At 51.3% G+C, this 24,179-nt stretch overlaps 1 protein-coding gene across 6 annotated transcripts in view; it reads right to left on the bottom strand.

The window, feature by feature from the left end:
* Window positions 1-544: 544 nt before the first annotated feature.
* The window catches only part of RBPMS (RNA binding protein, mRNA processing factor), a 185,001-nt gene continuing 161,366 nt past the window's right edge, over window positions 545-24,179 (bottom strand). Inside the window, exons 7-10 of one of the 6 annotated variants that reach the window (XR_009258989.1) lie at window positions 14,494-14,563; window positions 7,230-7,333; window positions 4,434-4,510; window positions 674-894 (exon numbers count right to left, since the gene is read on the bottom strand). Coding sequence is in view for 2 of the 6 variants with exons in the window: in XM_058720177.1 (XP_058576160.1) it covers window positions 774-894; window positions 14,494-14,563 (191 nt within the window). In the remaining 4 variants the exon portion in view is untranslated. Of the gene's footprint in view, window positions 895-4,196; window positions 4,511-7,229; window positions 7,334-14,493; window positions 14,564-24,179 lie in introns of those variants that run through there. The other 5 variants (XR_009258990.1, XR_009258988.1, XR_009258991.1 and 2 more) reach the window with 5 other exon arrangements.

Here is a 24,179-nt window from a genome sequence, read left to right as displayed (position 1 = left end):
TCTAAGTGCTTCATCCGGCACGGTGCTGCCCAGACTCAGGAACGCCAGCTCAGTTCAACCAATGTTTTGCAAAATCACTTGGGAGATCAGAGCTGCCGCTGGCAGCCAGGCAGGTTGGGCAAGGCCACCTCCCTTCCCCCATGCCTGCTGGGGGAGGTGCGCGCCAGTGGGGGTCACACCCGGGGGAGCAGGATCAATGTAAGGAAACAGCAGAACCCAAACCTGGGCCCCCCGTTTGCGTGGGCTCCTCCGGAGCTGCTGGGGCTGATGGCCCGCTCAGATCAGGAGTGCGGACCAAAGCCAGGCCTCTTTGTCCAGCTGTCGGCATGCCATCATGTAGAAGCTCCTGGACGCTTCTGACCGTCCTGGGGAAGGGTCCTACTACAATGGGGGAGTTGCGCCTAGGGCTGCAGGATGCAGCTCTGTCCCTCACACCACGGTCCTAACGTCCCCTGGACTCGAGCCAGGCAAGCAGATGGCTATACATTCACAATACGATTCCGGAAATTTTGTAACGTTTAAAAACATGCCTCAAACATGCGGCTTGGAAGAAAAAAATAGATATTTTTAATAACAAGCATTCAAAAGTCAAGCACAAAAAACTGATCCAACCCAGTGTATGATCACCCGTCCTCTCATACTTAAAATGTTTAGTATAAAAATACTCACTCTCTTGGTTTTATTGACATCTTTTATGTTTCGTTTGAAAATATCTCCAAACTGTACAGAAAGGTCAGACCATGCGTTCACAAATAACACACTATTTCTTAAAATTATACAGTGTAAAAGAGTAAAACATTTTTATTATATTTTTTTCTTCGAGAAAAACAGATGTGTGATAGAGGCTGTGGCAAAGTCTTGAAGGGATCAAAACTGGGCAAGGTTTGTTCAAGCCTGAAACAGAAAGAACACGTGTGAGGGGAGACCTCACCCTCCTCCAAGCTTGTGGGACCGCGCAGGGGAGAGTACTCAGGGCGGAGACCCCCGGGACATTCGTGGGGGCGTCTCTGCAGCAGCCTGTGTGCACACATTTCCTGGCCCTCCAAAGATCCCTCACGAAAGCAGCGACGTTCTCACCTTAGATACACGGGCAACGTATTTATCTCTTACCAGAAAACTTTCAAGACCTTCTTCCCCTGCACTTGCAAGGAAATGCTCACATGTGGTTTGCTTTGTGGCAAAAAAAAAAAAAAAAGGGGGGGGGGGAGGGGACAGTCTTGGATCATCACTGAGACTTTGCTGAGTCCCATCGCAGTCCTGTGTTTGCTTCACCTAGGTGAAGACTGCAGAACCTCTAACTCTGTCCAACTCCATTTTCTCGCCATTCTACAAACACGTCAAGACTCCTAAATTTATGGTTGTGGAAAAGGTACGTAAAGGGGCACCTGGGTGGTTCAGTCAGTTAAGCATCCAGCTTCAGCTCAGGTCATGATCTCAGTTTGTGAGTTTGAGCCCTGTGTCAGGCTCCATGCTGACACTGAGGAGCCTGCGTGGAATTTTCTCTCTCAAAAATAAATACAAAGGCACACAAAGGTCTATGCAGAAGTAGCTCTGCATACACTAGAATTTTGAACAGGGAAATGCTTCTGTGTGTGTGGGGAGGAAGCTATAAAGAAAATGGCATTAGTAACCACCCATCTAACTATCTGAAGTTAAACTGATTTAAGAGGATGTGTGTATTTAGCAGTAAATCCTGAAGTGAGAAGCATTCTGTGAACAAACATCACTAACCGGACGAGCTAATACTCCTATGCAGACCAGACCCGCCCAGTGCTGGCTGCACGTGCACTGCGACCCGGCAAACCCTGGCACGGCCTGGTTTGTAGATGATGGCAGAAGCAATGGGCCGCAAGTCAGAAGATTTAGCATAATTACCACAGACCTATGGATCACAGTAAAATCCCCCCAGAGAGAAATCGGGTGCAGCTTTCGAGGGCAGGGATCTGGACACTCGGAGCCTCAACTGTAATATGCGGGTGACACTCACCAGTCTCTCGAGCCCGCTGCTACTATTCAGCTGGTGCCAGTACATCAGTTAACTGTGCTTTTCACAGGCCCAGCCAGACAGCCCTGGGGTTGGAGATGCTCCCAGGTCAAGCTCTGCAAGGCTTGACCTCCATGACCCTCCACCCTTGCCTCATCTTCTCAGCACAGCTCTCTGAAATGGCAGGAGTGCAGGAGATAGACTCCTTCTGGAAATCTCACTTTGACCGCTCTGCCTTCCCCGAGGGCCCAGCACAGGCAGGGGGATCACCGGTCACTCGGCAGATGGTCAGTGACGGAGAAAGCAGAGTGGGCCGGGACTATGCACACCCCATCTTAGGTACACGTCACAAGACCTGTGACACTTGGCAGGGGCCGCTCTTGAGAGCTACATCCCATTGCCACACTCTGACTTGAACCCGGCTGGGGCACCAGGGTTCCACACTCCAGGCGTGTGCGGCACGGAGCAGCCCCAGGCGGGTGGCAGGGGCCATGGCGCCAAGCATGATCTCTGGGGCTGGAGCAGCTGACCTTCCCAATGACCCCGTGACCTCACAGTCCCTCAAATGCCTGACCTGCTGCCCTTGAACTACACTGAAGGAGCCTCCCCACCAGACTGGGAGGAGGCAGTGCCCCCTTGCGTCCCCGGGTCTGGGCGGCCACAGAAGCGGAAACCTGCTTCGAGGAAGTGGACACGAGATGCTCTCTCCCCTGCCCTCCCGCGGCTTGTCAGGTCTGGAATGACAAGTTCCACGTCATCCCAAACTTGATCATGGGCCAGCAGTCTGAGCTGTGTGTTGATTCCAGGAAGCCGTTTCTTAGGAACAGCAGTCACCCTATGGCTGTTCCTACTTTGGAACAATTCACAGGGGACGGCGCTTGGCAGCCCCTGGATGCTGGGAACCTGAGGGGCCTGCATGTGGGGCTTGCAGAGCGCCATCTTGGGAAGGCAGCCCAGACCCCACGTGGGGATGCGGCAAAAAAAAAAAAAAAGGGGGGGGGGGACGGTCTTGAATCATTACTGAGACTTTGCTGAAACCCAAGCTGCCACACTGCCTTCAGGGAAAGAGAGGAAGGACTGAACGGACAGGCAGAGGAGCACAGGCCATGTTCCATGTGTGTGCACACCTGCCCGCGGGCTTAGGCTGGAACAGGTGCCCACGGTGTCCTCCAGCCCTAGGCAGGGGCCCAGCGGGTCTGCCTTCTCTGCTCAACAACCATCCTTGGGTAAGTGCACGTTGCTACTGCTGGCCTTTCTGGTTCCACAGCCAGTTCCCAGACAATTGTCCCCATCGCTGTCAGCTGTGCCTTGGACATTGCTGCTGTGACCTCAAAGGCACCACCTCTGAACCCAGACTCACCATAACACGGCTCCCGCCCCCGCCACTTGTGTCACTGTCCCTCCACCCGGCCCCTGGTGACACGGACGACTGCTAATTCCCGACACCACCATCACCGTCTTGGGTTTGCCTCTCCCGGTATGTGTTTCTTTTTTTTTTTTTTTTAATTTTTTTTTTTTTTTTTTTTTTTTTTTGGGACAGAGAGACAGAGCATGAACGGGGGAGGGGCAGAGAGAGAGAGAGAGACACAGAATCGGAAACAGGCTCCAGGCTCCGGGCCATCAGCCCAGAGCCCGACGCGGGGCTCGAACTCACGGACCGCGAGATCGTGACCTGGCTGAAGTCGGACGCTTAACCGACTGCGCCACCCAGGCGCCCCCCGGTATGTGTTTCTAACTTGACTCTTGCCCTCAAAGCTTGGTCAGAACCCACTTTTGACAAGAACCTGTGGGACATATGCTTACATCCCCCTTCTTCTGTCCTCACAAACTCCTCTCAGAACTCGGAGGGAGTGCCACCTCTCCGGCCTTCCCTGGGCACTTCAGCCTGCAGGCCTTTCTCCTCGGCATCCTCACGAGGAGTCCTCCCTGTCCAGGCCATTGGTTTGGCCTCCTGAAGGATAATTTTCCTAAGACTATGTCCTTGTTTCTCCACCCCAGACATCATTACCTGCGTGTAGCAAAACTTCCGACACTTGCACTCTGGGGCAGCAAAGGAGACAAGAACTATGGGTAATAAATGGCATGTGACCCTAAGACTTGATCACACCCCCCTCTGAGAAGCCTGTGCCTGGGGTGCCTGAGAAGCACCCTCAGCACCTGCATGGGGCAGCTCTGGCCCTGACGGGGGGCTGCCCCAGGAAGCATTTTGGGGGGCGGAGGGTGCTTCTGGCTTCCCCAGACAATAAGCAGCCCACCCTGACCTCCCATCACTCTGTCCCCTTCCTCCTGCACAGGAAGCAAGGTGTGTGGGGCTGGGTAATTTTGGCTGATTAGAAAGGCTTTGAGGTGAAAACCCATGGAAGGGAGGAGGGAAGAGAGAAGAGAGGGGAGGAGAGCTGATAGTTTCCCGAGCTTTTCCATAACTGTGCCGTGTAGATGTAATTCTCACATGGGAAAAGAATGCGTCCACATTGCCATAGATGTTCCCAGACTGAACAGAAGGTCAGAATGTGGCTATTTCAGTCCCTGTAAACAAGGAAGGGGTTTAGCTAAGAACGGAGTTCAAACCTTGGAATGTATTAACAAGGACATTTTAAACAGAACACAGAGACATCCGGGAACACAGCGCACCACGGAGGGGTGGGGGCTGGGTGGGGGGGGGGGGGGTCAGGCTCCGTTTGCAGGGCGGCCTCTCCCCACAGAGCCTTTCCTGAAGGGGTGGGGGCTGAACCACGCCGTGCCGCGCACGTGACAGGACACACAGGGAGGAAAATGCACGTAGACAATCTAGTCTGGGGTCAGGCACAACAGTCTCCATTGAAGAGCACGGAAAATGCTGCTCTCTGAAAGAATATTCTACAATTCGGAAACATTTCGTGTCAGTTGTCCTCAATCAAAAACGTCGGCCTGTGGCCCTCGGTGCAGGGGTTGCTGCTGGGTTTGGGGCCAAGGCACTTGCCGGCAGCTCAGGAGCGACGCCAGCCCTGGCCGTGGCTGCTCCTCCCGGACTCAACTGGAGCTCTTTCTCCTGACAGTGAGACTGTTTCCCCCATCCTTCTACATGCACTTGACCTATTTACTGGTGATTCTTCCCCAAGAGTCTCTCCAGCATGTATTCATTTCTCCCCAAAGTCAGGTAAGGAATATCCCCCCCAACCCAACTCCCAATGAACATGGGACACAGTTTTCAATTTATACCTGTTGGCCTAAAAAAATCAATTACCAATATTAATTTGTAATAAAAAGCCTAGCTACTAACATTTAAAAAGGCTCATAGTCTCGAGTCTCCAGAACAGTCTTCTGGAGTTGGAAACTCCTCCCCAACATTCTACATACACACCCCCAGCCACCTCTCCCCATGTGCACCCGTCAGCCCCAGAAACCAGCACAAAGCATGGACCAGTAAGCTGCTTCCCCGTGTGGGTTCCAGCTCCACACTTGGCCAGAGAAGGCTCAGCCTCCTCACGGTCCAGGCCCTCCGAGGGCTCATGAGGGCAGGCCAGAAGCAGTGCTAATGTCAGGCCTCCTCCAAACTCGATCTTCCACGGACAGCCCCAGAACTGGCAAGCCCCAAGGTGAACATGGCTAGTGCCGACGACACCTTGCACCCTGTCTAGCCCATGCTGGCCAGCGGCCCGCAACCCAACTCGGCTCCTTCCCGAGTCCCGGATCCACCCCCACTTGTCTGCTCTGGGTCACCCCCACCTCTTGTCTGTTCTGGGTCACCAGGCCCTTCCGCTGTCTAAATGAAGTCACCCTGTGCTCCAGCTGCCGCTTCCTGATGGGGCTGATCCGCATTTGCCCTGAATTGCTGATGTTTGGGTCAATTTATTGCATTTAAAAAAAAATCATTCTAACTTGCTTCCAAAAAATTGTATGGGTCCTTAAAGTTTGCCAGAGCAGAGGGAGAAAAGACCCCAACAAAACTTGACTTTTAAGAAAGTTTTACCAGGTGATAATATCGGTAAGAACAGCATGGGCGTTGCTATTAAAAGAACCATGGCAAAAGGAGAATCTAATGTGTTAGAAAGCTCTGGAATTAGTGGGATAAATATTAGCCACCCTACATGACATGGAAAACGTTTACCTGTTGTAAGTTTGGTCAGTGGGAGAAACCCATCAGTGGGGGGAAAAGACCCCAAGTACAGGTTGCTGGGTTCCTGTCCAGGCAGGAGGAGGTAGGATCCGAAACCTGGCACCCGAGGTGTGTCTGCCAATGGACGGGCGCTATTCTGAGCAAGAAATTACCTAAGTCCCAAAAATGTGCTAACGACCTCCTTGGCTTGATCTGCTTGGTTCTCTGTCCTTAGCAGGAATCTTGCCCTCTTTCTGACTCATCTTTTCTTGACAGGCCCCTTTTAGGGATGAAATTTGCTGCCTTATTTGGGCCGAGACATACCGCTGTTGGCCTGCCCTTGGCATGGCTGTTGTTCAAGGCCAAGTTTTCCAGAGAGACTAGAAGCCCCTCGTGTCGCACCCGGCAGGCCGGTCACCTCTGGGAACGCTACGTTATTGTTTTAAGACAACACATGCTGCTAGAAGCTGACGAATTAAGGAACAGCTGATATCAACTGAAGAGATGAACAGATCACCAAATCACCAAAATCACCCTCATCACCCAGAAGGAAAGTCCAGAGTCAGGAGGAATTCAGTAAGAATCCTACCTCAGTTGTGCCCAAGGGCAACCACTTCGTTCCAAAGAGGGTCACAAGAATGTCTGAGTCATCGGGAAAGGGTTGCACTATGTTCAGTGTAATTGGATTCATAAGTCAGAAGGAATATATACATACTACATCTAAAAAAGAGTCTCACCAAAATGGTTAATTTCCAAAAACGGTTTAAGGGCTTGAAGGGCAAAGTGTCGTTGATCTGTAAACCCCCTCAGGTGGAAAAGCTCCTTCCACAGGCTGTGGGCCAAGGCGGTGTGGACAGCCTTGCCAGGCATCGGCCCCACGAGGGAAGGGTGAGGTGCTGCGAGAGCCTGCTCTCCCGGGGTGCCCTTCCCTACGCAGGCTGGGGCTGGAGGAGCTAATGGAGAGCAAAGCCCTTACTCCAGCGCTCCCCACCAGCATGTCTCCGCCCAGAGCACCCATCAGAACCATCTGGGGGTGGGAACACCCAGACCGCTGGGCCCCGTCACCCAGGGCCTGGAACTACCTCCCACCCTGGTCCGACACCACCGTGCCCTGCCCGGGACATGCCACTTCCCCAGAGGGCCTGTTCGGCCTCTGACCGTGGAACTCACCAGCACGCTCCAGTTTCGTAGAACAGCTCGAGTACGGTCGCCACCGCCGAAGATGGCATTAACACCCACAAGACAGATCGCAGCCACCATCACACACCTGGAACCTGCGATGGGGGAAGAGATCAGTCATTCACAGGGTGCAGTGACCTCCAGCCCGGGGCCGGCCCACTCTTCGGGTTCCCTGAGGCCTGACGGCCAGCCTGTTCTGAGGGCAAAGAGCAGAGAGCCAATGCCAAAGGGACCAAAGGCCTCCGATGCGGAGCTGGGGACAGGTACCACGTGAGAACGGCCTTACGCCAGCGGCACGGAAGCTCTCGGCTCGAAGTCTCAGGACGTGGTCAGAGGGGAAGGACTCTGGCAGTTGAGTGTGGCTCCCAGGGGGAAGGGCACCTGGAGAGAAGCGTGCCATGGGGGACGTGGTCTTCACACGCTCACTCAAGGGCACGAGTGTGTCCACCATGTGGCGGGGCAGAGCAAAGCTGCACACACAGTCCCGAGACCCGGGTCCCCGGGACCGCTCAGAAGCCCCATCGGGGAGAGGGCTCAGGACCTGAAGGCCCTCCCCCAGCCCGCAAAGAAAGGAAGCGCCCCAAACCCAAACAACTCCAGGAGCTGCCTCAGACCACAACTTTGGTCAGCCCAAGGCCATAAAAGCAATTCTCCAGGAGGATCCTGTGCGGTCACATGCACGAATGAGCTCGATTTTGCTCTAAGCAAAAACACAAACTAAAACGAAACATTTGTGACTATATCCCATTCCCTAGGGTTTGAGAATTTTGAAATATGAAGGTGCTGAGATCCAGCAAATCATAAATTCTTAATATTCTTCTGCAGGCATGACTGCCTCTGAGCCAGCTGGTTTTCACGAGAATTCCAGGGCCGATGCTGGAAGCTGACTCCCGGCACAAGGACGCCAGAGGCCGTGTTCCCCGTAACAGGCCTGAATGTCGGGCCCCGGGCGGTGCTACTCCTCTCCTTCCTGCAGAGGGACCGATTCAGACACGCAGCGCTTCGTGAACAGGGGCGCACAGGGTGCTGCTGCAAACCTCAGGTTCCCCTTATGGTCTCGCTGGTTTGCCGGCACGGGATGCAGCTCCCCCACACCCCACCAGGGTTCGGATGGAGACTGGACCGGGGCTGAACTGTCCTCTGGGATCACAAGTGAGGCTGATGGAAAGCCTGCCTTCCCAGGACAGCTCTCTTCACAGAACTAAGGAAAAAAGAAAGTTTTCCCCAGAATTTCACTTTAAAAACATTAAAAGAGAAGTAAATGAAATTCCAGTTTCCTAGGAAAGGTTGGGTCACTTGAGGACAGGAAAATAAATATGCGTCTTTGCAAACAAAACCCATCAGCGCACCGCACGTCCTCCATCTGATCCGCACGTGCCAAGAACTTTCGAGGGAGGGCGCCTCCGGTGCCTCCCAGGAAGGCCAGACCAGCACTGCACTTTTCAGGAGGTCCCACCGCCAGCCACATCCCCCCAGGGTCTGGCAGCACAGGGCAGCACCACAGCAGCACCTGTTGGCGCGCCAGCTCCCCCATCCGCCATGGGCAGGGACAGTGCACGCGCCTGTCTGTTCTACAGGGACCCTGTGAGAGGGCGCCCCGAAGCATAAAACACCAGAGGCAAGTCCAAATTGTATTCATTTTCAACTTTACAGTGAACACGCAGGCCTTCTGAACTTCCCCTTCCAGCTGAGAAGGAGGGAAGGTTGGGTGGGGGGTGGGGCAAGGCCCTCGTAGGTGGCCCTGACCTTTTCTGTGAAGGCACCAGGACCCTATATCCTGGTCTTCAGACACAGCTGCCCTCTTTTGACTTCTCCCGGGGACCGTCAGGCAATTCTCCCGAAGCACATGCTCAGGGGTGTTGAAGCTCTCCCCGCCAAACTCACAGAAAATAGGTAACGGGCAAAAGCAGGGAGATCACAGCTTTGGCCACACTTCCTGACAGGGGTGCTTCGTAGATGAGCTCAGTGGGTGCTTCTGTGGCTAGCAGATGTCTGTGGTGCCGTACCTTAGGGCACTTTCGAATGCATGGCAGTGGCTGGAAGGAGTGCCCCGCACACAGTCCCGGACCTGGTACAGGATTTCAGGCCCGGCCCTGCCTTTACAACTCACGCAGGAACCTACCAGACCCCGGGCTCAGGAAATCAGAACCAGGGCACGTGGCTCCTCACTGGGAAAACGGAGACGCCGCTCAGGGAAAGCAAATCGGCACCCAGGGCTAAACTGCAAGCTGCCTGGGCACATTCTCTGCTCCAGCTAAGCCCGCTGCAGCACAGGCCTGGGTGGCTGGGCAAAGGGGAAGGCAACAAGACTGGAGAAGTTAAATTCTTCTCTAAACTTGAGTTAAGTGAGTCTGTTCTGAAAAGGGCACCCACATAGCTCTGGGGAAGCTCTGGGTCTCCGCTTGAATGCTAAGTGCCAGGCTGACCCTGGCCCCTCTGCTCTCCTGTGACATACGGCGCCTGCCAGCCCATAACATTTACCTTCCTCCCTCGCTTGGCTTGTTTTCCCCTTAGCACTTCTTACCGCCTGATGACTTATGTTTAATTGTAGTGTATCAGCCATCTTGGCCCTGTTACAGAAAGCGAGCTCCACGCAGGCAAGGATTTTGTCTGCTTTCGTTGCTCCTGTAACCTCAGCAGCCAGAATACTACCTTGCTTGCTGCAGATGTTCACTGGATAAGTTACTGCATTAATGAATTTAAGTGAGACAGGAGACGCAGTTAACAGGAGGAAGGGGAGAGGCAACTCAGGCACAAGCACCGCCCTGGTTCCTGGGCATGTGTGCTGTGGCAGAAAGCATGGCACCTGGGACTCTTCTAGGGAGAAGGCAGGGGTCCCTGCAGGAGCCACAGTGCTGAGTTCCAAGCTCTGTCGTGACCTCCAGTGCCTGGGGCTCCCTGGACAATGGCAGCATCCCCAAGACCCTTGTGCTCATGGCCAGAGACAAACTAGCCCATTCCTCCCAAAACAAAACATAAGGAATACATACACACAGCTTTACATTCCAGTCTTATCTCTTGCCATGTCCTTCGCTCCTTTGTTGGTGCTGTAACTAACTACATGTGCTTATAATTTCTGTGCTATGGTCTTGGTCCATGGCCAGGGAAATTATAGGAGTTCTTAAAGAGCACCCTCCCATATCCACCCCAGCTCCTAATTTATTATTATTATTATTATTATTATTATTATTATTATTTAACTATATTTGGATACCCAACAAGAAAAGCTGTGTAGCTTGCATTCTCTGTAAAAAGTTACTAAAAACCTCCTCATGCTGGGGGTGACTGGCTGGCTCAGTCAGAAGAGCATGCGACTCTTGATCTCAGGGTTGTGAGCTCGAGCCCCACGTTTTGTGTAGAGATTACTAAAAAAAAAAAAACAACCCAAATTTTAAAATAAACAGGGGCGCCTGGGTGGCTCAGTCGGTTGGGCGTCCGACTACAGCTCAGGTCATGATCTCACTGTTCGTGGGTTCGAGCCCTGCATCGGGCTCTGTGCCCACAGCTCAGAGCCTAGAGCCTGCTTCGGATTCTGTGTCTCCCTCTCTCTCTGTCCCTCCCCCACTCTTTCTCTCTCAAAAATAAAAAAAACTTGCCCATGCTTTCCTGTTCTCAACATATCTGGAAAATGGATCATTTTCAATGATTAGCACATAATCTGGGGTTGTCCACTTCATGGCTGGACCATTAGCAGAACTCTAGTGCTGTGCAGACATAGCTTGTAGCCAGACTAAACACCATCAAGCAAGATGATGAACAAACCAAAACACCAATTACACTTACACCTCTGATGGCCTTATTTATGCCACCAATGACAGTAAACACACGCACACCCACACGTGCCTCTGGGACCTTCCTAACAGGTTCATCCTGGAGCAGCCTGAGTGCTAACTCTCTTTAAAACGTGTATCCATGACGCCCAGCCGTTAGAACTGGAGTTCCTTAGGGGCACAGGCCTTGTTTACGTTTTTATATTTAGTACATAGCAGACACATAATATATGTTTATTTATAACATAAATAAATAAAGCTTGCTTACTTTTCTCATCTAGTCACTGATTTCCCTTTAGAAATAGGTCAAAGTGAGTAAATGAAAACTCCTTGGGGGGCCCCTACGAAACAGGCCCTGACTGTTGAGGATCTGGAAGTGCGGCATCCCAGTGCTCCACACATTGGACGTGACGGCCATCTGAGTCTGCTTACTGGTCGTCCTATCTGACACCAGACGTCACTCCTGCTCTAGTTTTCTATTCGGGTGCCATCTCTCCACAGAGGAAGGAAGTCTCCTCTGATGAACGGAGGAAGGCCACGTGGCCTAGTGGTGCCTCTGGTGGCACCTATCCCACATTTGGCCTTTTTGAAAGATTCATTTTATACTAAAACGTTTATTATTTCATCAGAACCATGGTTTTCAATTCTAATTTACATTTCCCTAAAATTACATGGCCTGGATTATTAGCGGTCTTGGAAAGGACTTGATCCAAGAGACTAGAAGGAACCTGAGTAATGGATCCACCCTGAACTGGTCTAACTTCAGGCAGGATGGGAGATTGGAGTCCTGACCCCCAAGCGTGGTGGTAATGAGTACAATTATCCATCCTCTTTGCTAATACCTCTCCTCTGCTCCCTCTAGACCCCGAGGAAGGAGTCAGGCCCATGGCCCAAGTTTAGCTCAGAACAAACCATGCATCCACAGGAGACGTCCCATCTGCACACAGACCCGACAGTTTCACCAGCCACACATCTGAAGGGGGAAACTGCTAGCTCGCCCTTCTTCGGCAGCCGCTGCTGCCTCTAGATCTCTGGTAAGATAGGTCTGTGGGGAAGGATGGTCTGGAACTTGGTGGGTGGGTATAAACAAAGTGCAGATCTTATTGGCTGGAACCATGCAACTGTTTAATGATCGTTCTTCCCTTGGCCTATATAAATGCTTAAAAAAATCCTTCCTCAGGCCAAATGCCACCACTATACTTTGCCAACTGAAACCGCCAAATTCAAGGGTATTCTCCTCTCTTACTCAACTTTCCTACACCATTCGATACTGCTCACCGAGCAGCTCCCTGCTGCCAAACTTCCGGGCTCCAGCCCTCCTCTGCAACTCTGGTCACTTCATTCTCGATGAGCTGCTCATCCTCTGCTGACCTTCTACATCTTGGTGAGCCTCGAGGTTCCGTCCTGCCCACCTCTCTTCCAGTTTCCACAACTTCTTCAACCAGCCACTTACGCTGAATGCCAGACCTGTTTCAACCCATCAACTCTTTCGTGAGCTTCAGAATCTCCAGTTACCTAACCCACGCCACCTCCAGGTGGACACCTACCAGCCTCTGAAAACTGAGAGAGGAGACAGTCGTGGGACACAGAGGTGCACACAAGCAGTGCCTTCTGGAGCCACATGACGGCGCTGTACCAGCATCGTCCTGGGAATGGAGGGAAGGTCCCTCATGATGAAATGACTGAGGCTTTTCTAAGTGAAGAAGCAAGTGCTGGGGACACGCCATTTAAAAAATTAATTATGGGTATACGGATGTGGAACATGGACTCGGGAAGTCCTGGATGTAATGGACCCTAGAATACACCTCAAAGCTTAAAAATGGTTTTTTCAGGAAGACAAAGTCTTCCCTAAACACTAAGTTTTTAGATCTCAAAAAACAGTAACACGTTTAAATTCTTTTTTAAATTTTTAAATGGACTGCTGACTTTTTTCTAAGAAACTACATTTAAAATATAATTGCCATTCACTGACATTACCATTTCATATAAAACAGATAACAGACCATAATTTCAGAATAAGGGACAAATACAAGTAGTTTTAGAAAAGGAATCTAGGGGTGGCTGGGTGGCTCAGTTGGTTAAGCATCTGACTCTTGATTTTGGCTCAGGTCATAATCTGACAGTTTCTTTCTTTCTTTCTTTCTTTTTTTTTTTTTTAAGTTTATCTTGAGACACAGAATGTGAGTGGGGGAGGGGCAAAGAGAGAGGAAGACAGAATCCCAAGCAGGCTCCATACTGTCAGAGCAGAGCCCGATGCAGGGCTCAAACCCATAAAACTGTGAGATCATGACCTGAGCTGAAACCAAGAGTTGGATACTTAATCGACTGAGGCAGCCAGGCACCCTTCATCATCTATTTCTTAGAGTTCAAGCCCCAGGTCGGGCTCTGTGCTGACCCTGCATTAGGTAGAGGTATGTACATAATTTTACAAGAACTCTTAAGCATTTCTAAATGGCTGAAGGTCTAGTTCATGAAAAGTTTCATGAAAGTTTTTCTTCTGTTTTGTGAAGATATGATATAAACTAAGAGAACCGTAGACCATACAACTGTAACATTACATAGACTTTCCTCAATTTAAGGCAGACTCCCCAAATGTACACACCATATTAGAGTTCAGAATAATGGTGCTTTGTATTTAACTGAAATTCAGTCAAGATACTGAATTAAAGAAGGCATCTGGAATTTTATACAAATGATATGTTTACAGGAAAAGAATTTATTTGGGGGCGCCTGGCTGCCTCAGTCAGTGGAGCATGCAACTCTTGACCTACGGGTTGTGAGCTTGAGCCCTATGTTGAGCATACGGTTTACTTAAAATCTTAAAAAAAAAAAAAAAAAAAAAAAAAAAAAAGAAACCCCTCATTTGGTGGTTCTCGGAAAAGGCCTAAAATAAAATGGCACGAAGATGCCATTTTAGCATAGTACTTCCTTCAGGATAAGAAACTTTAAGGAAAGCCTACTGGAAACAGCACACTGTTGGCCTTCAGTCAAAAGATTAGGTATTACAGAAAGATTAGAACTTACTCAAAGTTCTACTGTGCATGCATGCAGGGAAAGGTAATTCTGATAAATCGCTAAGACTCCCACGACACAGTACTACATGCACGGGGGGATGAGGCGCGCCTGTAACCGGACGAAGGTGGCTGTTCAATGCCAGCAGCAGGTGAACCGCTGTTTCCTAGCCAGACGTGCGGACACCTGACGGGAACACTAGCACCGGCTGCTGATTTATGAAGTGGAAGGCCAGGCCTCGGTGTCTTAAGCTAGAGTACCACCTGTCCCTCTCCCTCGATCCCAGGAGAAATCTCCCAGAGAGACGCGGCACCACAGAGGAGCTCCGCCGCGAGTTTACAGATGGCAGGCGGATGGCGGGCAGACGGCGGGCGAGCGCAGGTAGTGAAGCGGCTGTGGGCACAGGGCAGTGTCTGCTTTGTACGGAGTGCGTTTAGGCGCCTGACGGGCTGTTACTCAAGCCAAGTACTTACATAGTATTCAGCAGAACTGACGGGACTTCCAGCCCTGAGAAGTAGCCTCGGAGGGAGGGAGCCAGCGCATCTGGAAAGACATGTGGGGAGAAGGCAGTGAACCGGGGCTCCCCGTGGACATTCTCGTTCCTCACAGGGCATCCTGTCGGATGGCCACCCCTTCACTGTTCAAAGATGGTGCCCTTTTACATTTACCAGTGGGCAGGACCCCCCCCCCCCCCCCCCCCAGGGGCTGAAAAGTATCAGAACAGGGCCCTGAGAAACCTTCCACATCCCCTGATGAACACAGGGGCCGAGCTCTCAGCGAAGATCCAGCTCTGGAGCACGCTGGGTCCAGCAGCTCCCATGCTCCCACTGCTGGTCTAAAGTCTGGCCAGTGAGTCCGTTTCTGCACTCACTCAGCAAGGCCTGGGCTAGGAGGCAGGCTGCCTAATGGTTTTCTAGGCAGGATGTGGAAACATCTACCTGCTTTGACAAGGAAGGGGTGGTTCACGACCCATCCATGCCAGTTGTCTGGCCAAGACATTTTTGAGATTCTGCTCCTGGTTCTTTTAGAAAAGGGGTTCTGGCCTCTCGGTACTGTGGGGTACCTGGTACCCCATGCCCTCTGCTCACTCTGCTGAGAAGGACCTGTAGCCCTTTCTCTTCCATTAGGTTTCTAAAGTGGAAGGCCAAAAACGAAACAAATGGATCAAGTGACGCTCTGTCCACTTAGCAGAATGTTCCCGGTCTTATGCTGAGGAAAATGTGAAGAAACAAACAGAAGGGCAAGTGCACTTTTGCTTTAACAGATATCCATCTGTTGGCAACGTCCGTTTTGCACCTGAGCCTTTGGACAGAGGCAAAAAAAGCCCATTCACCATGGCTCCTCTGTCCTGGAGGAGAGAGAACAAATCACACCAAAGAGATACTCAGGAGGGCTAGGTGGCTCCCTCCCAGTGTGACAGGAGGCGAAAGATGGATCTATGACCTGGGTCTGGCCCATGTTTCTAGAGTAGAATGCAATGCTGGAAGGAACTTCGCCGTGACAAACCTACTTCAATGGTTTAATAAAACAGACTTTGCTGGAGAACCCTCTTTTCACATGGCATCTTACATCTCCAAAGCATAAACAATAAAGCAGCATTCTGGGAGAGGTGGATAAATCAATTGATATCTGGGTATTCTGAAGGACATCCCCATGTGCACAGAACCCAGTGGGGTCAGGATCTGGGTTCAGGCTCCACTAGCTCTCATAACTTGATTCTAAAGGCTGGGCTGTGCAGGAGTGGGCCCCAGACAAAGCTGACACAGGATCCCTGGCCTTCTGTCCTGGCACACATGCGCAAGTCCTTAGTGTTTCCTTCTACCCCAGGACCTCTTCACAGGGTGGCTCTCTCCTCTCTGGTTCTGAGTCAGGGCGAGGGGCCATACCGGGAGACTCCATCCCAACCTGGGGCAGCAGCATCTGGCCTCACTTATTCAGGAAATGGGAACCTAAAAGGACCACAGATGCATTTTGAGCTTCTGCCGATACCAGGAATCATTCTGGGGATCTCCTGAGGGACTGTATCAGACATTCCCAGAAATCAGGTTGCCAGCTCCAGAGGCCCCCCCCCCCCCCCCCGCTCTCACTGTGAGGGGGCAAAGCTGTGTTCCCTGGGAGGCACCAGCAGGCACTAAAGCTCATTAAGGCAGGGCCAGGGTTGTCCAACACTCAGTAACAATTAAGAGAAGGGACCGGAAACTCTTTGCACGCAGGTACGCTAAAAAAGAGGTCACTTTAGGAATTTAGGAGCACATGGAGGATAAAGGAGAGAGAAATAAAGAAGGGAAGTGCAGAAGGACGGGAAAGAAGGGGGAGGGAGGAGTATAGGGGTGCAGGGGAAAAGGCAGAAGGGAGGAAAGGAAGACAGAAAGACAAAGACAAATTTCATACCTACCCATGGCTTATGGCTTTGTGCATCTGAATCCACTTGCTCACTAAGCAAAGGGCAGAGTTGGAGCTGCCTTCCTGAGACAGGTGGCAAAGGACAGGACTGGGACACAGCCCCGGGGCAGGTGGGGGGCTGGGAACCTAAACACACAGCGGGAGGGGATGGGTCTGTGCACGCTGGAGCCGGAGGGAGCACAGTGGTGGCGACTGGTGCTGCCTGGGTGTGGGGCTGGGGCTCTGAGCCCCATGAGGCCAAGACATGTTGGTGTTTCAGAGACACAGGAAGAGGGAGGTCTGACCAGGGGGTGGGGGCGCAGTGGATGGCATGACTGTTGGTGACAGTGACTGCAAGAAGGAAGCCCTTCATCTCCCACACACCCACCCAGCTTCAGCTAACCTGTCACGCATGCTGGGCCTTCTCCACCCACACAAGCCTCCCACGTGAGCACCGTAGTCAGCCTGGCCTAGAACCCCCAAGTACTCCAGGGTGATAAGCAGGCGGACTCTGGGCTGTGGGGTCCAGGATAGACGGTACTCAGCTCAGCTCAGTCCATTGGCTGATTCTCAGGGAGGATGTGGTGGTGATGGAGTCAGCAGAGGCCCTGAAATTCATGACTCCCGTGCACCATGGCTTGGACACCACTGCCCTTGCCAACAAGGTGGGCCCTTCTCACTGCACTACTTACTCCACAGACATCCAAGCCTGCCCCTCTTTCAGGTCCGAGGTGCAGAGGCACCCATTTGCCCGCAGAGGGCAGTGTCCCCCCCCCCCCAAACCCAGGCAAGGATGAGTTTCTCCCCAACATTCCTGGGCAGCAGGGCAGGTAGGGAAGTTCAGGAGCAAACTGAGCAAATGGAGTTCCCAGCAGGCAGCTGGTCCAGGTGAAAAAGCTGTTTTGTGCTAACCACTGCTGTCCTCCAGGGCTGGGGAGGACACCCACTCGAGCTCCTTGTTCTGCTGTGGCTTTTGGCCCCAGATCACTAGTTGCCACTCCTGCCCATCGCCTAGCGGCTGCTTTCGTACATCATAAACGCTGGGGAAACTCGTGGTTCCCTGGACTCCCTCTCCATGGGCAATTCAGCAGGAATGAGTCTATGCAGTTGACCTTCCACGTAAGACAACGATCCTGTCGTGTGCGCACATGCTTGTGCACACACAGCCCACTCACAATCCTGCCTACAATCCCAGCAGCTTCTCAAGTCCCTGTAAGAACCTCTAATGACATATATGATCCAAACTAACACTGACTCTGTGCCAGAAACTGCTAAACACGCCATTAGATTATGACCTGTAAGTCAAGAAGCAACAAGACCCTGGGACGCTTCTCCACGAGAATTTAGCGATTACCACGAGTTCATTACCCAGTAAAGTTAAGGGATTACCACTAGAATTTACTATTGGGGGGGGGCACTGTTTGGGGTTCTACCATCACTCTTCTTTAGGCAGGCTTTTCTGAAACACGGTGCCCCCGTAGGATAACACTGAAGTCCCTGACACCTCAGCACGGCACCAGCTCCTGTGACTACTGAGAGGTTGGACAGGAGAGGAGAGCACCAGACACAGAAATAACTCAGAGCAAAAATAAAATGGAATGCTAGAAAAAGTAGTGAGTATCCATAAAAGTAATTTCTATCCTCTTCCACTTACAGATGAGGAAACTAAGGCCCAGACAATTAAAACATATACAGAATTACCATTTCCAATCATGTTGCCAAGGACAGGAGGACCTGGACTGGTCTCTACAGACCAGTCTTTCTGCAGTGATTTGCAAACAGCACAGTGTAATTATTTGCGCTGTACTACCTCCTTCTGGTGACTGCCTGCCATCCTCACACTTGCCTTTAGAAACAGTTGTGAGCAGTGCTTGCCAAGGTGCCTGGCTCAATTAAGGGTAGTGACCATTAGTAAATACTCCTTGGTTTAGCTGTTTCTTTCTCCGTGAAAGAAAGGGGTAAGTCTACAACCAGTGTTTCCGAGTGTGGTCCCTGGCCCGCCAGCATCACCTGGGAACTTGTCAGAAATGCAGAAACCCTAGGAGAGAAACCAAAGCACCTGCATGTACCAAGCCCTTCAGGAGATGATGACGCGCACACCCAAGTTGAGACTCACACTGTTCCTGAGTGAGGTTTCCAAAGTGTGGCTGGAAGCAGGCCGCCTAGAGATGCTCTGTGGTCAAGTAAGTTTGAGAGAAATGCAGTCTCTGCCCCTTCGGCAGATTTGAGATACACATTAAGCACATTACAGACTCTGAGAAGTTCCACAATGAAGAAACTTATTAAACTTGATTTAACCCTGGGTTTCCCAAATTTATCTGGCCACAGAATCTTTTTATTACGTAGCACCCGCAAGTGCTGAGAAGGCCCCTTCCAGTGGTGACTTTTGGTGGATCAAGGAGCTGAGGCATGCCGATATGGCATCCAAGTTTCTAGCTCTTAACACAGCTCATTACAGCGGGAAGACCACCAGCCCAGCTGGTGTTCTGGATGTCTAACCTAGTCTGTAAAACACAGCGAAGACTTTCTCGCCTTTCCTGATGGAGATGCTGTATGTGAATACAGGTTTCCCTAGCACCGTATATTCAGAGCCAGGCTCTCCTTCTGAAGGCATGGAAATTCACGTTTCTACACTGTCTGCAAGATGGACCCTGTCTACCCTGCTGGGGCTTTCCCCACACTGAACCAACTGCAGCCAGACACTCACATTCTTTAGTTCTAACCAACCCTGGCCCGCTCGCTCTAGGCCTAAGGATCCACTCTGAGCAGCATCACCAAATAAAGCAGGTCAGATCCTACAGCACACTGTGCTGAAGGCTTCCAGGCTAAGGAGAGGCAGCCAAGCCAGAAGCACGCGTGGTCCAAGAAACTACAAATCCATCAAAGAGACTGGATTGATCTGCTATACAAAAAAAAAACGATCATTTTTATGGAATTATAGGGTTCTTTAAAACTGCACTCCTGCCCCCTGCCATACCTAATAAAGTGTTCACCAAAATTGGAAAAACACTTTTCAGGAATTTCTGCTTCATGAAATGAGGCCCACTGAGGATCACTCTGAAGGAACATCCTTCCCCCATTCCACCCCACCCCACCGCCCTCCCCCCACACCAAACTGCCAGCCCATCCTCTTTCTCAGCAGACATAGAGGGCAAAAAACGCACTCACCATTCTTTACTACTTGTCTGGCATCTAATATTCTTTGCCTAGGGCCACTGGACAAGTTGCCATTATCTAGGCAAAGTGTCAACATCTACGGTGAATTGGTCCAGAGGTGAAGTCGGCCGTCTGACCTACCCTGACCTCCAGAAAGGAAGTGAGCAAATAAGCTCTGGCTGGAGAAGGTCACGATGCTCCAGCCCAGCCCAGAGCCCTGTAAGATCTCCCCATCTGAATGGGGGGACATTGCTGGGGCTTGGACCCAGGCAGCGACGAGGTCTAGACCTCCTGCCAAGACCAGTCAAGGCTGGGCTTAATTAAACGTAAGGCTTCAGAGATAATTTTCCCTCCTGAGCTTTTAGACTCTTTCCCCGTGTGTCCTAAGCACAAGCCAGGTTCTTGCTTCCAAAGAGGCATGTGAAATGTGCTCAGACATCCCAGAAGTTCACTCAAGACGCCACTCGGGTCGAGGGCACCCAAGCATGTAACATCCTGTGTCAGATTAAGTCCACAGCGGCTGCTTGTCATCCATATTTAATTCTGTCAGTCTGTTAATTTTTAACTATGTTTGCTATCGAGGGCCATTAGAGGTCCCAGGAGCCGAGCCCGGTGAAGCGAGAAGTACTTCATGGCAGAGTGGATGAGGCTTGAAGTTGGGGTGTCCCACTTTCCCATCCTGTCACGGAGTTCTGGCCTTCCCCCACTGGCAGCACAAATCCTAAATAAAACATGATCCCATTTGGAGTAGATTTTCTTTTTTCCCCCTGTCAGAATTGGTTTTCTTCAAGGAAAAGTTCACTTTCTTTTTACAAAGGCTACATTTTATATTTCCAAAGTTTCTTCGTAGCCCTGGTTTTGTTTCCAAAGCAGTTAGAATTCCCGTACTTCTGGATGGTACATGGGTGCCCTTTCCTAGGAAAGGAGGCCAAAAATCAGCACCTGCCTCCCTCAGTGCCACAGCCACAGGCTGCCATTCTTGCTCTGGTAGCGAACAAAGCCCGGGCCCTTAGGGTTCTCTTGCTAGGGTGCTCGTCTTGAGTCTCGATATCCTAACTGCTTCTAATGCTACAAAGGGAGGGCTCAGGAGCCTCTGGGCCATGGCAGATCAAGTTCTGACAAAAAGAAGGAAATAGAAGAGCTATCTTAATAATTACAACTCCATGCCAAGCATTTTACTCTTTCCCTTAAAATGACCCCATGAAGTAGGTACTTACTGATTCTTCCCACTTAAAGATGAGGAAGCTGAGGTTCAGTGAGGTTAAAATGAGCTTGCTTAAAATCCCAAAGTTAGCAGAGTGGGTGGAAATTATCATTAAAATCAGCCTGTCAGAGCCTCTGCACCATGGTACTGCGGTGGTCAGACCACATTATTTGTGAAGGGGCTCTCGCTGCTGATGAGGTTGGGGAAGAAGACGCAGGCTCTAGAAAGCTGAGCCTTAACAAAGGACAAAATGAAACATGCTTTGTAAGAAACCCGTAAAACAGTGCACCAAATGAAGGTAACCCTGCTGCCCCCTAGCCAAGAAGAGGCCCACTTTGAGCCACACTCTCAACCATAGCCATGGTGAATTCGAGGACTCTTGTTGGGATCCACAACCATGGCCAGGGCCATAGAGCACTAGGGGACTGATTCAGGTTTCTGAACAGCTGCTTGCAGTGTGGTGAGGTTTGGGTCTCAGTAGCAACAGCTCTGGCTAAAGGAACATCTACCCCATTAACTCTGGCAAACTGACTTTGGCCTGCTTCTGAAGAGGCTGGTGAGGACAGGCCAGATGTTTATGTCTCTCACTGCTTTGGTGAGGTGAGGGCTCCCGAGTTCTCCAAATACCAGACAGCAGAGGGGATGAGATGGACAGAAAAGGTAAGGAAGGAGAGGGAACCTGCTTGGTCAGGGTGGGATCCCCTGGGGGTTCAGCAACAGGCCATGGTTCAGCCAAGGCACGAGAGGTAACTAACTCTGCCACCTGGAAATGAGGCTGGGTAGAATCCTACCGGATGGACTGTGGGAAGAATGAGCCAGAGAATCCGGGAGGAATGGGCAGGATGAGCTGTGGGTCTTTCTCTTCTCCGATAGGAAAGCAAGATAAGACAACAGCTGGAAAGTTCAGGGACAACAGGTCTGAGTAAAGCCACATACAGGAACCATTTGGTCTCTCTGGGAGTTCAGCTGTTTCCCACTCTTGATCTATTTCCTGTCAGGGAGAGGTTTTCTCCCAGCAGGCGTGTCCGGACCCAGCTTCGGGGGGAGACTTCCTATGGGGACAAGTCCTCCCGGTGCTGACACAAGCTCCAGGACTCCACTGCTGGATGGAGGGCAGGTGTGGTCACTCTGGTGGCTGTCCCTCGAGGTCTCGTTTATTCTTTCCGACCTCTGGCCTTCCGTTTGGCTGAAGCCATGAGGACTCTGCAGCATCAAGTGTTGTCAAGACACGCTAGATGCCCTTCGTGCTTGAACTATCACAGCTTCATGAGTAGCCAGTCCTGGGATTCATTCTCCTTGTTGAAATTCTCCTTGTTGAAATTTCCTTGAAAGACTAACCTTTATGAAGCCCTTCCCATGTGCCAGGCACTCTTGTTCTACATGAGGGATTACTAGCCCTACTTTACTGAAGCCCAGAGAGGTTAAGGAACTTGTTCAGTCAAAGTCACGCAGCTCGTAAATGGCAGAGCCAGTGTCTGACCATGAAGCTCCATAGCCTTCACTTCCAACCCTTCCAAGGCCAGGCCCAGAAACAGTCCAGAAGCAGTGCTGGCCAAAGAAAGGGGGCTCTGTGCTCCTAAGTGGGAGACACATTCCCGGAGCTCACAGCAGGCCAGCCTGCCTGCCCTAGCCCGGCCTCTGGGGGGAGTTAAGCCAGGTGCTCCTAGACCAGAAAACTAACCAAATCAAGAAGCAGACAAGGCTAGCACACTCAGGAGACAGAGCACTCAGGGGCAGTTTCTCCTCACAGTGTGGCCTTCGTGGAGCTGTAGGTTGAAAGGGAAATGTCAGAGGATTAATAGTTTCATTGATGTCTACAAACAATTTAAAGCCTTGGGCTGATCAGCCCCCAAAAGCAATCTCTGCAGTCCTTCAAAGCTGTGGTCTCCCAGACACTCACAAGCCCTGGACTGCAGGGAGACAGTAGCTGTTGGAGAAAGCCAGGCCTCGAGGGACCAGGGTCTCAGGTGAGAAGTGCTGATGCCATCCGGGAGGCACAGAAGCAAACGCCCCGAATCTCCCGACTCTTCCCTTACCTTTGGGAGGTTGGCCAGCCGGGTACGGTGCTGCAGGCCCTCCCATGGGTTTTGCTCACCAGTCCCACTACAGGACCAACCACCGTTCCGGCACTGGCTACTGCCTTCTGAGCAGGAGGGCAGAGGCTGAAAAATAAAGTGCCCTTCCTGTGGGAGTCCCGCCACGTGCCTGGGCAGGGCACGCCGCCGCCATGCTGCTGGGGCTGTGTGCTCACCGGAGTGCACACTCACACCTGCCCGGCTTCCTAGCTCCCTCAAGACGCTCCCTCTCTCACGGGCCACGCATTTTAAATCATACCCCATGCCACACCAGATGCCCTGGTGTCATCTCCACAGGGCACAGTGACAGAGGAGGTGCCTAACAAAATTTGTCTTCATTAAAAAGTTTCAAGATTCAGTTCTCAGAAGCGGCCTGTTGCTGCGGAGTCAATGCCTGGATACGGCGTTGGGCGGGCAGCTCTGGAGTTAGTGCCCGCACACCATCCTTGGCTCCCGTCTCCGCCCGTGATCTTTCTTCTGTTTGCCTGGGTCACTTTCCCACGGTCCATTTTTACATTGATTTTGGGTCTAAAGTATTTCCAGTGTGTCGCAAGGCACCTCCCTAGGGGCGTGTCTTACCCTGGGAGGTCTGTGTTGGGATGTTAAAACCTTTTGTTTACGTGCAGGTGACGGGTTCCAGTCTAAGCCCTATAAGATCTGCCTGTTAGGGCGAATGAGGCCTCTGAAGGAGAAACAGGTAACCGGGACCTGCTCTCTCAGCCCTACTTACCTGTAGAAGTTTCTGGCCCAACAACGTGGCTCTGGTCAAGGGTAAATGGTATTGTTTCTAGAATGTAATGAGAACAGTGCACTTTATTGGCTTCCTCTCTGCCCTGTCAGCAACAAGACCCAATGATTGCTAACAAGCAAAACCGAACCCAGACTGATAAAGTGGAGATGTGTGAGTATGATGTGACAGGAACCACTATGTTCTTTTGAGAGTCTAACTTTCCTAAAAGCCATGGATGAAACCTCCCCTCCTGTTCACAGTGACTTACATAATATATTTAATACATTTCAAATACCAAGGACAGGGTGATCATGTCTAAAAATGTTAATGATCTTAGAAATCACTTGTTGGCTGCATCATCTCTACAATTAATAAGGCAGTACTGCAGCTTACAGTCCCATTGCCTTATGCAATAATGCTTCAAAACTGGGATTTGGTGTCAAATAAGCATCTTCAATTTAGACCCGGAGGCACCAGACCACAGATGGAAGCTGGAGTAGAACTAGAAGGCGCAACTCGTTTTCAATGACACTTTCTGTCCCCTGGGTCCTCCTTCCTCTGGATCAGGGCGGACAGACTGGAAAGCACATCTATTTGCTTCAAACAGGCTTC

This window comes from Neofelis nebulosa, chromosome 3 (genome assembly GCF_028018385.1).
Source record: "Neofelis nebulosa isolate mNeoNeb1 chromosome 3, mNeoNeb1.pri, whole genome shotgun sequence".
NCBI lineage: Eukaryota > Metazoa > Chordata > Mammalia > Carnivora > Felidae > Neofelis > Neofelis nebulosa.
This window is presented reverse-complemented; position numbering and strand designations above follow the sequence as displayed.